The sequence below is a fragment of the Propithecus coquereli genome, unplaced genomic scaffold (assembly GCF_000956105.1).
Source record: "Propithecus coquereli isolate 6110/MARCELLA unplaced genomic scaffold, Pcoq_1.0 Scaffold390, whole genome shotgun sequence".
Classification (NCBI taxonomy): domain Eukaryota; kingdom Metazoa; phylum Chordata; class Mammalia; order Primates; family Indriidae; genus Propithecus; species Propithecus coquereli.
The window spans coordinates 855,386-867,324 of record NW_012149619.1 but is presented as its reverse complement, the minus strand read 5'-3'; the positions used below and the strand labels follow the sequence as shown (position 1 = coordinate 867,324).

The 11,939-nt window shown below is 38.0% G+C and overlaps 1 protein-coding gene across 1 annotated transcript in view; it reads left to right on the top strand.

Moving 5' to 3' along the window:
- Positions 1 to 11,939, top strand: part of ANKFY1 (ankyrin repeat and FYVE domain containing 1) — an 88,650-nt gene that overhangs the window by 21,810 nt on the left and 54,901 nt on the right. Inside the window, exons 2-3 of the mRNA XM_012652625.1 lie at positions 4,454 to 4,646; positions 9,827 to 9,945. Of these exons, the coding sequence (XP_012508079.1) occupies positions 4,454 to 4,646; positions 9,827 to 9,945 (312 nt within the window). The remainder of the gene's footprint in view (positions 1 to 4,453; positions 4,647 to 9,826; positions 9,946 to 11,939) is intronic.

The following is an 11,939-nucleotide window of genomic DNA, read 5'->3' as shown; positions in this document are numbered from 1 at the left end:
AGTGAGACTCTGTCTCAAAAAAAAAAAAAAAAAAAAATCCCATTCTACTTTTCCTGACTTAAAAAAAGTTGTGTAATCTGTTATAATAGTTTAAACTGTTTATCCAATAATTACATAACCGTGGAATGCACGGAGGGTGGAGGAAGAGCTGGCAATTTTGAGTGCATGTGCTGGTCACAGTAGTTATCATTTAATTCTGACGACAGCATTAAGAAGTAGGTTTTCCCCTTATTTTACAGATAAAGAAATAAAGCTCAGAGAGGTGAACTTGTCCATGGTGCCATAGCTAGTTACTAAAAGATTTGGTTCCCCATCAGTTTCACTCCAGAACCCAGTACAGGTGTATATCAAATTTAAAAAACTTTTAAATCAAAACATAACATACATACAGAAAAGCACAAATCATCAGTGTAGAGCTCAATGCATTATCAAAATGAAATATATATGTAATCACCACTAAGTGAAAATGAAAAAGAATGTTGCCATTATCAAAGAGGGCATCCTGTGTTCTCTCCTAATTACCACTCTCCTGCTGTTCCTCTAAAGGAATAATAACTGAAAATAAGCGTTATCATGACTTTTGACACCATAGATTGATTTTGCTACAAGTGATTCATTTTGCTAGAAGTTTTTGAAAGGAATTTTAGCCTTAATTGTATGTCTTTTTCCATTTTCTATTATCATACCTAGAAATTCACTGCTAGTTTTTCTTTAAAGAGGCCAATCACCTCCGTTTCTTTCCATCCAGAAAAAAAGAGACTGTAAACTTGGTACCATCACGTGAATTTATTGCCATTTGTTAAGTGCTCCCCCTTCGAGGTAAATAGTTGCAGTTTTTTGGCTCTTTAGTCTGAATCACTCTGAATAACCCTTTAAGACCAGTGACCTCTGTATTTTTGTCACATCAGAATAAAAGCTTAGAGCTGATTTTACCCAGGGGGTTTGGTGTAATTGTAAATTCTGAGATTTTAAAAACATCACAGTAGGGTCATTGTAAGTACTGTTTTCGTTTAGCCAACATTTTTTAAAGCAATGTTTGATTTAAATATACTATTAGTAGGCTAAATAATTGGAGTATTTTTTTTAAAGACAGCTGTTACTGGAATTCTCATCTGATTTGTAACTCGTGAACACAGTGATCACTTTAGCAGCTAAAAGCAAATTTTCATCCGATAAGTGCTTTTCAAATCTTTTTTCCCAGGAATATTGACTTATACCTGAGACTTGCAATCCAGGTTTTGACTCCAGGCATTTATTTAGTGTGGATCCTCTAGAAGAAGAGAAAAAAAATTCCCTACTATATGTATGAAGAAGATAGTCTATTAGTATTTAAACAGATATCTCTATCTCTTTTTTTTTTTTGAATTGAGACAGAGCCTCACTCTGTTGCTCTTGAGTAGAGTGCCGTGGCGTCAGCCTAGCTCACTGCAACCTCAAACTTCTGGGTTCAAGTGATCCTCCTCCCTCAGCCTCCCGAGTAGCTGGGACTACAGGCGCTAGCCACCACGCCCAGCTAATTTTTCTATTTTTAGTATAAACGAGATCTTGCTTTTGCTCAGGCTGGTCTCACACTTGTGCGCTCAAGTGATCCTCCCGCCTTGGCCTCCCAGAATGCTAGGATTACAGATGTGAGTCACTGTACCCTGCCTAAACAGATTTCTCTTAAAATACTTTTTCTTACCATGAAAGCAGGACATACTGGTTATAGATACCTGAAATATACAGAAAAGTACAAAGAAGAAAAATCCCCTCTCAGTGAGACCTCCTGATATTTTGTGATACTCAGTTTGTCTTTTTACTCTTCTTATATGTGGATATTTATTAAATATAATGTTGGAATTATAAAATGTAGTTTTGCAGCCTGCTTTTTTCTGGTAAAAATATTTATTCTTTAAATATGCATATTTAACATTACATATTTATTTGAAAACATTAATGGTTGCATAATAACTTCAAATTCATGTGCTACTTTATTTAACCATTCTTGTGTTGTTTTGAACCAGTTTTTGATTATTTCTATGTTTATACAGAATCAGCTATTGGGCAGCAGGTGGGGGAGAGATGAAGATGAGAGGGAGGAAATCCTCTTTTAAACGCTAGATTTTACTTAACTGATTAAATAGTGAGTACCTATGTATCAGGCCCTGTGTCAGACTCTGAGATGCTGACGTGAATCCTTTCACATTGTAGGAGATCCAATAAGATGAGTGAGAGCCTGAATTAAAGTCATAGTGGAGAATGGGGTACGGAAAATAAGAAGGATTCCCTGAAACGTTTAAGTGGGAGAATCAATAGTTTTTTGCTGACAAAGTGTTGGGGTAGGGCTGAAAGTGTGTGAGTCAGTGGGAGACATCACATGTCTTGTTTGGATAACTGGGATGGATGATAGTGTCATTTATGAGTATAGGAACCACAGGAGGGAAGAGATTTGCTTGAAATTTTGTTTGGGCATAGTGAGTTTGAGGTGCCTGTGGGCTGCTAGGGAGAGCTTTCTGTTGGGAAGATGGGTAGATGAAGTGAAGAAGAGAGATCTGGACTAGAGAGATGAATCTGTGGGTCACTGGCACCTAGATTGTGGTATCAACCACAGACTGGAGACCTGGTCAGATCTGCCTTAGGAGCACATATGGTAGAGAAGAGGGTCAGGATGGAACCCTTGGGAGTGGCAGTGGTCAAGAGTGGGAGACAGATGCAAGGAAACATGTGAAAGGGACAGAGAACCGGAATTGGAGAGAAGGTGGCATTGTGGTTGCTGTGGCTACTGAAATAGAAGAAAAGAGGGATGGACAACAGTGTCATTCTGCGTGATAGAGGTCCAGGAGGAGAACCACTGGCAAGAATCTATTGGATTTAGCAATTAGAAGGTCATTGGTAAGAGGAATTTCAAGGGAATGGTGGAGACAGAATGAGGGAATGGCAGGTGACTAGCAGGTGAGGAAATGGTGTGTGGTAGTTAGAGATGGAAGGGCAGAGGATGTCAGAGGTGGTGTGGACAGGGGGTTTTGCTTTAATAGATAGAGACTTGAACAGGTTTATGTGCTGGGCACCCAGTTGAAAGACTGAAGTTGCTGAGGGAGGGAGATTGATGATAAAGCAAAAGTCCTGAGGAGCAGAGGAGAGGGATGGTATTTGGAGCCTGGATGGAGGGATCAAGGCCCAGAGGATGACTGGGCCTAGTGGATCACTGGCACCTAGCCTGTGGTATCAGCCACAGACCAGAGACCTTGTCAAGTCTGCCTTGGGAGTACATATGGTTGAGAAGAAGGTCAAGGATAGAATCCTGGGGAGTGGCGGTGGTCAAGAGTGGGAAGGCTGTGAATCCATAGTTAGAGACCTTGATTTATAAAGGTGCCAATTTGTGTGGTTGCATGAATCCCCTATCCCATCCCCTATCAAGACACCAGCGAAGGAGGAGAGAAGTTTCATACCTGTTTACTTCCTCAGGGAAGCCTTCTGTGATCTCCTAAATTAAATTTCTTTTTCTTTCTTTCTTTCTTTTTGTTTTTTTTTTGGAGACATGGTCTCTGTCACCTGAACAAGAGTACAGTGGCATGATAGCTCACTGCAAACTCAAGCTCCTGGGCTCAAGTGATCCTCCTGCCTCAGCCTTCCAAGTAGCTGGGACTATAGGCACATGCCACCATGCCCAGCTAATTTTTTTTCTATTATTTATAGAGACAGGGTCTCACGCTTGTGCAGGTTGATCTTGAGCTCCTGTCCTCAAGTGATCCGCCCGCCTTGGCCTTCCAAAGTGCTAGGATTACAGGCATAAGCCACCACGCCTAGCCAATTAAATTTCTTTATAAGCTCTCGTAGCTCTGTTGTTTCCTTCTAGCACTCTAAAGTAGAATTGTAATTTTGCATTTAATTGTTGCAGTTGTTATAATTATAAATTATAATAAAAATTGTTTGATTTATGTTAATTTTTCTCGGTGACTAAAAGCTCTGAGGAAGATATGTCTGATTTTGCATTGCTTCCCTTGTACAGTATGTCACCTAGGTGATACTTGGTAAATGTTTGTTGAATTTAAGGAATCAAATATAGCGGTTCTCAACCTTTTTATCTGCCCCAGCACACCTGTGGAGTATGACTTACTTCCAAAAAATTTTCTGGGTGATTTTGTTAGCCTCTTCTCCTTGAGACTCCTGCCTTTATGGTCAAAGATTTACAGGGCTGGTGCCTGTCAGTATCTTTGTGTATATCTCTTTGTTGTTATATATTGCATATTGAGCTTCTGAGAGGAGAAATCCCCATACCATTATGGTCTTCTCGACCCAGTGACCAGCACCCTGAAACAAAGCCATTCTTGGTCCTGTAGGACTGTCACTGAGATATAGTAGAAACATGTGGCTAGTCACTTAGGCAGCTTTCCCCTGTGTGGGATGAGGGAATAGTGAATGCTGTCTGCTCTACACCTGCCATGATAAACTTGACTCTTTGTTTCCTTTACAGAGGAGGTGGCCAAGTTGGAGAAGCACTTGATGCTTCTCCGGCAAGAGTATGTCAAGCTGCAGAAGAAATTGGCAGAGACAGAGAAGAGATGCACTCTTTTGGCTGCGCAAGCAAACAAGGAAAGCAGCAATGAGTCCTTCATTAGCCGCCTGCTGATGATCGTGGCAGACCTCTATGAGCAGGAGCAGTATAGGTGAGCTCCTTGGACACAGGGCTAGTTTGGGGAAGTAAGCCCTTTTGCTTTATTCCTGGGCCACATTACAACTGTTCCTTTCTCATTGGCTTTCTTCCCAAATTTGTTTCCCTCTAATCAGGATATTAGCAAATCTTTATTCCCTAGAATATAAGCTCGTTGAGGCAAGATTTTTGTCTCTCTTGTTTACTGCTTATCTTCAGTAAAGAGTGTCAGAGTCATGGTGATAGCATTGTTAATGCAGGCTGCAGTTGGCTTACATGTCTAGGAATTTAAAGGGGAATGGTCACTTTATCTCGCAGTGGTCAAAGGAAGAGTCTTAGAACTAGTGGGCAGTAGTATTGCATGATGGTTGAGGTTGGCCTCTGGAGCCTCTGTTAGAAGCTCAGCTGGCCACTTAACTAGCTGTGTGACCTGGATCTCTGTGACATGTCTCAGGTTCCTTATGTATAAAATGGGGCTACTACTACTACTTACCTGAGGGTTGTTTTGAGGATTAAATTAATAAATATTAATACATGTGAAGCCCTTTGAACAGTACATGGCACATAGTAAGTGCTCAGTTGTTAGAGTTTTGAGGTAGATGTCAAAGGCTGGGATTTTTATTTATTTTTAATTTCTTTTCTTTTTTTTTTTTTTTTTTGAGACAGAGTCTTGCTCTATTGCGCAAGCTACAGTGCTGTGGCATCAGCCTAGCTCATAGCAACCTCAAATTCCTGGGCTCAAGCGATCCTCCTGCTTCAGCCTCCCGAGTAGCTGGGACTACAGGCGTGTGCCACCATGCCTGGCTAATTTTTTCTGTTTTTAGTTGCCCGACTAATTTCTTTCTATTTGTAGTAGAGATGGGGTCTCTCTCTTGCTGAGGCTGGTCTCAAACTACTGACCTCAAGCGATCCTCCTGCCTCGGCCTCCCAGAGTGCTAGGATTACAAGCATGAGCCACCTATGCCTGGCCAAAGAGTGGGATTTAATAGGTAAAGACAGTGATATTATGAGTAGAGAAAAGTCTCAAAGATAAGAAAATACAGAGGGCTCAGAGGACAGTGAGGGGGCTAGTTTTGGGTACATGTGCATGTAGGGGAACAGTGGGAGAGGTAGAAAAGATAGAGTGGATTGCGTTGGGCTGCTCAGGCGAAGAATCTGGACTTTATCCTCTAGGAAATGCAGAGCAGAATATTTTTGAGTTTTAGGACTGTCATAATCAAAGTGATGTTTTAGGAAGATTAACCTGGTATTGTCATATAGGTTAAACAGTAAAGAGAAAAGAACAGGGAGAGTACCTGTGATGTTGCATTTAGTTCTGAATTGGGATATGGTGGACATGGAAAAGAAACATAAATGTGAATATACACAGAAGGAAGGATTTGGGCTAATGGGGAGATGGATGCTTGGACTAGATAAGACTTAGTAAGATTTCCAAATAAATTATGACATTTAAAATACATCGATTCCTTCTAAAGTTTCAGGATAATTAAAATTTTTAAAAATACAAAAAAAAAAAATCAAAATCCAGAACTACCGCCTGTCATCTTAAGCATTTTTAAAAGAAACATCTAATACCAAAAGAAAGGAAATATATATTCTGAGTAAAGGACAGTTCTGTAAATTGAATAGATGCAGTTTCTTGTAAAATGTAGTTAATGGTTTTTCCCCCCTCTTTTTCCATGGACCAGTGAAAACTTTGTTTCCTCCTGGCCCAGGGAAACCCGACTTATTTCTGTTACAGACACATTTCTCCTACTCTGTGAGACTCTTCCCTGTTAGAACTCTCATCATTTACTTTCTCAATTACTTATCAATTGATAAATAATTTTATTTTACATTCATCGTGCTGTAGTTTTTCTAGGAGACAGTGGAAATGAGACTGGGCAATTTCCTTTTCTGGTCACTTTTTACCTAGTCAGTTGTGGTATGATCTTATGATTCCAGCGGATCTTTCTCTGGCTTCTAAAACCTGCCCTTTATCTAAAGAAGGTTGAAACCCTTTTATCTACAGTTGAATATCAGGTGGGGAATAGAACCTTCACGGGGGTCTGAGCCCTTGAGTTGGGGTACCTGAAATTGGGAAATCAATTTCTAAAGCAAACATCTTTTACTAAGATAGGGAAAAAAAATATTATCCCATAGGATGCATTTTGTTAAAGAATTTAAATAGTATTTTTATACACATCTCCATCTAACTGGAGTGACTGATGTGCAGGTTTTTAGATTTTTAAGTTGAGAAATGTGGCAGGAACTGGTACATATACTTAAGTTCAGGAGAAGACTTTTGTAGTTAAAAATGTTGGCTATGTGTACTTTTTTACTGTATTCATTCTTTTATCAACCAAGCTTATAGTTTTTTCTATTGAAGTGTTAAAGAAACTTTTTTTTTTTTTTTTAATAGACAGGGTCTTGCTCTGTTGCCCAGGCTAGAGTGCCGTGGTGTCATCCTAGCTCACAGCAACCTCAAACTCTTGGGCTCAAGCGATCCTCCTGCCTCAGCCTCCCGAGTAGCTGGGACTACAGGAATGCGCCACCATGCCTGGCTAATTTTTTTCTATATATTTTTAGTTGTCCAATTAATTTCTTTCTAATTTTAGTAGAGACGGGGTCTCGCTCTTGCTCAGGCTGGTTTCGAACTCCTGAGCTCAAACGATCTGCCCGCCTCGGCCTCCCAGAGAGCTAGGATTACAGGCGTGAGCCACCACGCCTGGCCCTAAAGAAACTCTTAACAAGAAAGTCTTTATCTATCCTCCTCTTCAGTAACAACATCCTGATTCCCTTTTTTTTTAATGCCCTGGATGTGCTAAGATGGTTTCCATATTTTAAAAAGAAATAATTCTTTAATTGACTGGAATGAAGTTAAAAAAATTAGTAGGCCCTTGGTTGTTTCTGCATAGAGTCCTCATAGACTTCATTTGTCAGATTTTCCATTTTTGATTTATTTTTAGAAATTATAATTAGAAATTATTAATGAAATCCTTGTCTTTATTTCTTTCTGGTATGTTGGACTACAAAAGATGGAAAAAATTTTGACCTGACATTTGTGAATTTTTTAGAAACCCTTATTTTTATAATTTTGTGGCTAAAAGTTGGACATATGCTGAAACAGTTCAGACAGTGAAAATCAATTTATTAGAATCTGATACTTTATAAGTGTATTTAGAGTTTAAAATTTGTTTGTGCTTTGTAGATAGCTCCCTGTTTTCATTAAATTTTTACAACTTTATCACAGGATGTGATTTGAGACAGTTTTATGTTCTGTTTTAAATAGAATATTCTCTTTCTTTTTTATCGATGAATAATGTTCCATGGTAATAGTAGTTAACAATTAGAAGTAATAGTCTATTAATCTTGCAATCTAATATAATTAGTTACAGCTTGGTCTTTAATAGAACTGGAATTGTTGATCCTCTTAAGTGATTATTAAGTGTGCTCTAGACAGTACTTTTGTGGAGTAAACTGTATCTCTATCAAGCATTATATAGAAACAGTATTCTATTTGGGTCTCCTTTTAAGTGGATGGGTTAATTCATGTAATAGTATTTTTTCTTTTCTTTTTTTATATAATAGTTTCTGTGTATTTAGTTTCTAAAGGCTTTCCAACCTAATAAATAATTTTAAGGGAAATATGAAAATAAATAACATTAATACAAGCAGGATGATGATAATTAATGACTGGATTGCTGCCAACATAGCCATATGGCACATGTGTCAGCTCGGTGGGTCATCTTGACGTTTTTGTTAACTGCCCAGATGCTCTCCTCCCTTAGCATTTGACATTTCAGAGTTAAACATAAATGTCTTTTCAGGAAGCTCTTTTATATAATGGTACATCATAAATACAGAAACATGTTTTGAAAAGGAAGATTTCTCCCCACCCCATTTCTTTATAAGTGGTTGAGTAAAAAATGATCAATATTAGGTCTGAATGTTTCTAGTGAAAATTGGAGTCCAGGTTTTGAGTTTCATATTCTTGACTGCTTTGTCAAAGCTGATTTGTTCATAGTTTTTCTGTTTAACCTTGCTTGAGCATTGCTGTGGAGTGTAGCAGTACCGTAGTCTCAGAGCTGTCATCACAGCCTTTCAGCTTTCCATCTTTCTTTCCTTGATGGTTTACCTCGATTTATTCTACATAAAATATTTTCTACTTTTTATATGAATATTAATCATCCTACTTGTAGGTTCACCACCATAAGAATCCCATTAGAAGTTGTATTTGAAAGCAGAGCAGCCCATGTGAATTAAAGCTAGAAGTTTAGAAATAGAAAAATTTCTAACAGCATATTAGAAATATGACCCATCAGAATTCAGCACTAGCATATAGAAATAATTTTGCTACAAATATTGAGGACACGGAGAAAAGGGAACCCTTGTACACTGTTGGTGGGAATGTAAATTAGTGCAGCTTCTGTGGAGAAGAGTATGGAGGTTCCTCAGGAAACTAAAAATAGAATTACCATATGACCCAGCAATCCCACTGCCGGGTATATATTCAAAAGGGAATTCAGTATATCAGAAAGATATCTGCACTCCCATGTTTATTGCAACACTATTCACAGTAGCCAAGATTTGGAATCAACCTAAGTGTCCATCAACAGATGAATGGATAAAGAAATTGTGGTACATGTGCACAATGCAATATGATACAGCCATAAAAAAGAGTGAACTCCTATCATTTGCAACAACATGAATGGAACTGGAGAACATTATGTTAAGTAAAATAAGCCAAGCACAGAAAGAGAAATCTCACATGTTCTCACTCATATAAGCAATTGATGTTATGGAGACAGAGTAGAATGATGGTTACCGGAGACTGGGAAAGGTAGTCGGGAGGTGGGGATAAAGTGGGGATGGTTAGTGGGTACAAAGATATAGTTAGATAATTAGATAGAATGAACAGTATTTGATAGCATAACAAAGTGACTATAATCAACAATAAGTTAGGGTATACTTTAGAATAACTAAAAGAGTCAAACTGGAATATTCCTAATACAGAGAAATGGTAAATGAACAAGGCGATGGGTACCCCAATTACCCTGATTTGATACCAAAAAAGACATAATTTTACTGTGAATTCTTTTCTTTTGCAGATACATGTTGATCAATAATACTCATGTATTTATCAGCTGTGAATTCTAACTATACCGAGTTATGATGACATTTTTCTTTTTGTATCTGTATATTTTTCTTCATCAGTGATCTGAAGATCAAGGTTGGGGACAGGCACATCAGTGCTCACAAGTTTGTCTTGGCAGCCCGCAGTGACAGCTGGAGTCTGGCCAATTTGTCTTCCACTGAGGAGCTGGACCTGTCAGGTGAGCCTTTGACTGATCAGGGACGTAGAACTGTCAACAAAAGAACTCTTGGCAGAAGGTTATAGTGTGTCATTTTGCAATATTTGTGTTTTGATGAAAGTAGAATACTTTTCTTATCAATTGATGGTGACCATGACTAGTTAAATTATTAGTGAATCAGTAGGTTGTACTTTGTGGATGCTTCTGTTTAATATCTGGCTCACAAATCATAAATACTCAGTGTTTACAATGTTCTTACAACTTACAAAATATAAATATTTTCTCATAAGCTCATTTCATGTAACCATATGTTATAAATATGGATTCATGTGCAGAAAAATTTTTTCCTCCAATCCAAGAAAAAGCCCTTGTGTCAAGTTGCTTAAAATGTAATTATACACGTCAAAGTACTTTTTCTGGTCTATGTCAACTGAGAAGTAACAAGTTACTCTGAAGAATAACAATATTCTCTCTTAAACATCAAAGGATGACCATTAGTCTTCAGAATTTTAATGGGTTTGGGTCACTATGTGCGATGGTGAATATGTTAATGTTTTTCACTGTGGTAACCGTTTTACTACTTATGTCTCTCATAATATCATGTATAATTTAAATATACACAATAAAATGTAATTTTTAAAAAAATTTTAATAAGTGCCTTGGGCTATTTAATGTTCTTATTTGTTTTATGTTACATTATATTGTGTAGAATTTGGGTAGATACGGTGGTAAGTGGATGTAAGAACAATCATTTTCAAAAGTTGACCCTAAAATTGCATTTTCATTTAGTATGTGCCTAATTGCTGTTGAAAAAAAAGAGCAAAAAGTAAAATTTAATATAATTCTGCTGTTAATATTCATGAGAATTATAGCATGGGAGGAGAATATCTAGGCATTAAAATGTGAGGTATAGTCAGTCATGCATCTCTTAATGATGGGGATACACATTCTGACAAATGCATCCTTAGGCAATTTCTTCATTGTACAAATATCAGAGTATACTTACACAAATCTAGATGGTATAGCCTACAATACTGCTAGTGAACCTGTACAGCATGTTACTATACTGAATACTGTAGGCAATTGTAACATAATGGTAAGTATTTGTATATCTAAACGTAGAAAAGGAACAGTAAAAATATGGTATTGTAATCTTACGGTACCATCATTGTATGTACATGTGGTCTGTTGACCGAAATGTCATGCGGCTAATGACTGTATTTGCAGAAGTGATTGGCTGTCTGAAAATTCTGCTGAATTATGTCTTTGTTCAAAAGGTTCAGCAGTTCAGAGGGTTCTGTTTTTTATGTGCAGTGCTGCGAACACAGAGATAATTATAACATGGTCCCTGCCATACAGAGCCCATACTCTGCTGGAGGAAATAGGCTATTAACAAATCATTTCAGACCAGAGCTATAAATACAGTCATATAATTGTAGAGAAGAGACTAAGTTGGACTGATAAGGAAAGTTTCAGAGGTGGCTAACCATCTGAGTAGTGTTGTAAAGGATAAGCATTTATCTCATGGATTTAGGGGAACACATGTCTAAAGTTTCTCAACCATGAGTGAACTCTCTCTCTTCATGATAATTTCTAGGGTTTAACTTGAGGTCCATAACTAAAAGTTGTAAATACAGATACACATGTATACCTACGTATGTGCATATGCAGGCATGCCTATAACTAAAACATCTGATTGGGTAACAGTCTTTATTGGAAGGGCACCAGTTCACATGATTGAAATCTTGGAGCTTTTTTTTTCATTTTCGTTTGTTTTTTTTGAGATAGGGTCTTGCTCTGTTGCCCAGGCTAGAGTACAGTGGTGTCATAGTAGCTCACTGTAACCTCAAGCTCCTGAGCTCAAGCTATCCTCCTGCCTCAGCCTCCAAAGTAGCTGGTACTACAGGCACCTGCCACCATGCCTGGCTAATTTTTGTATTTTTTGTAGAGTCAGGGTCTCACTCTGTTGCCCAGGCTGGTTTCGAACTCCTGGCCTCAAGTAATCCTCCCGCCTT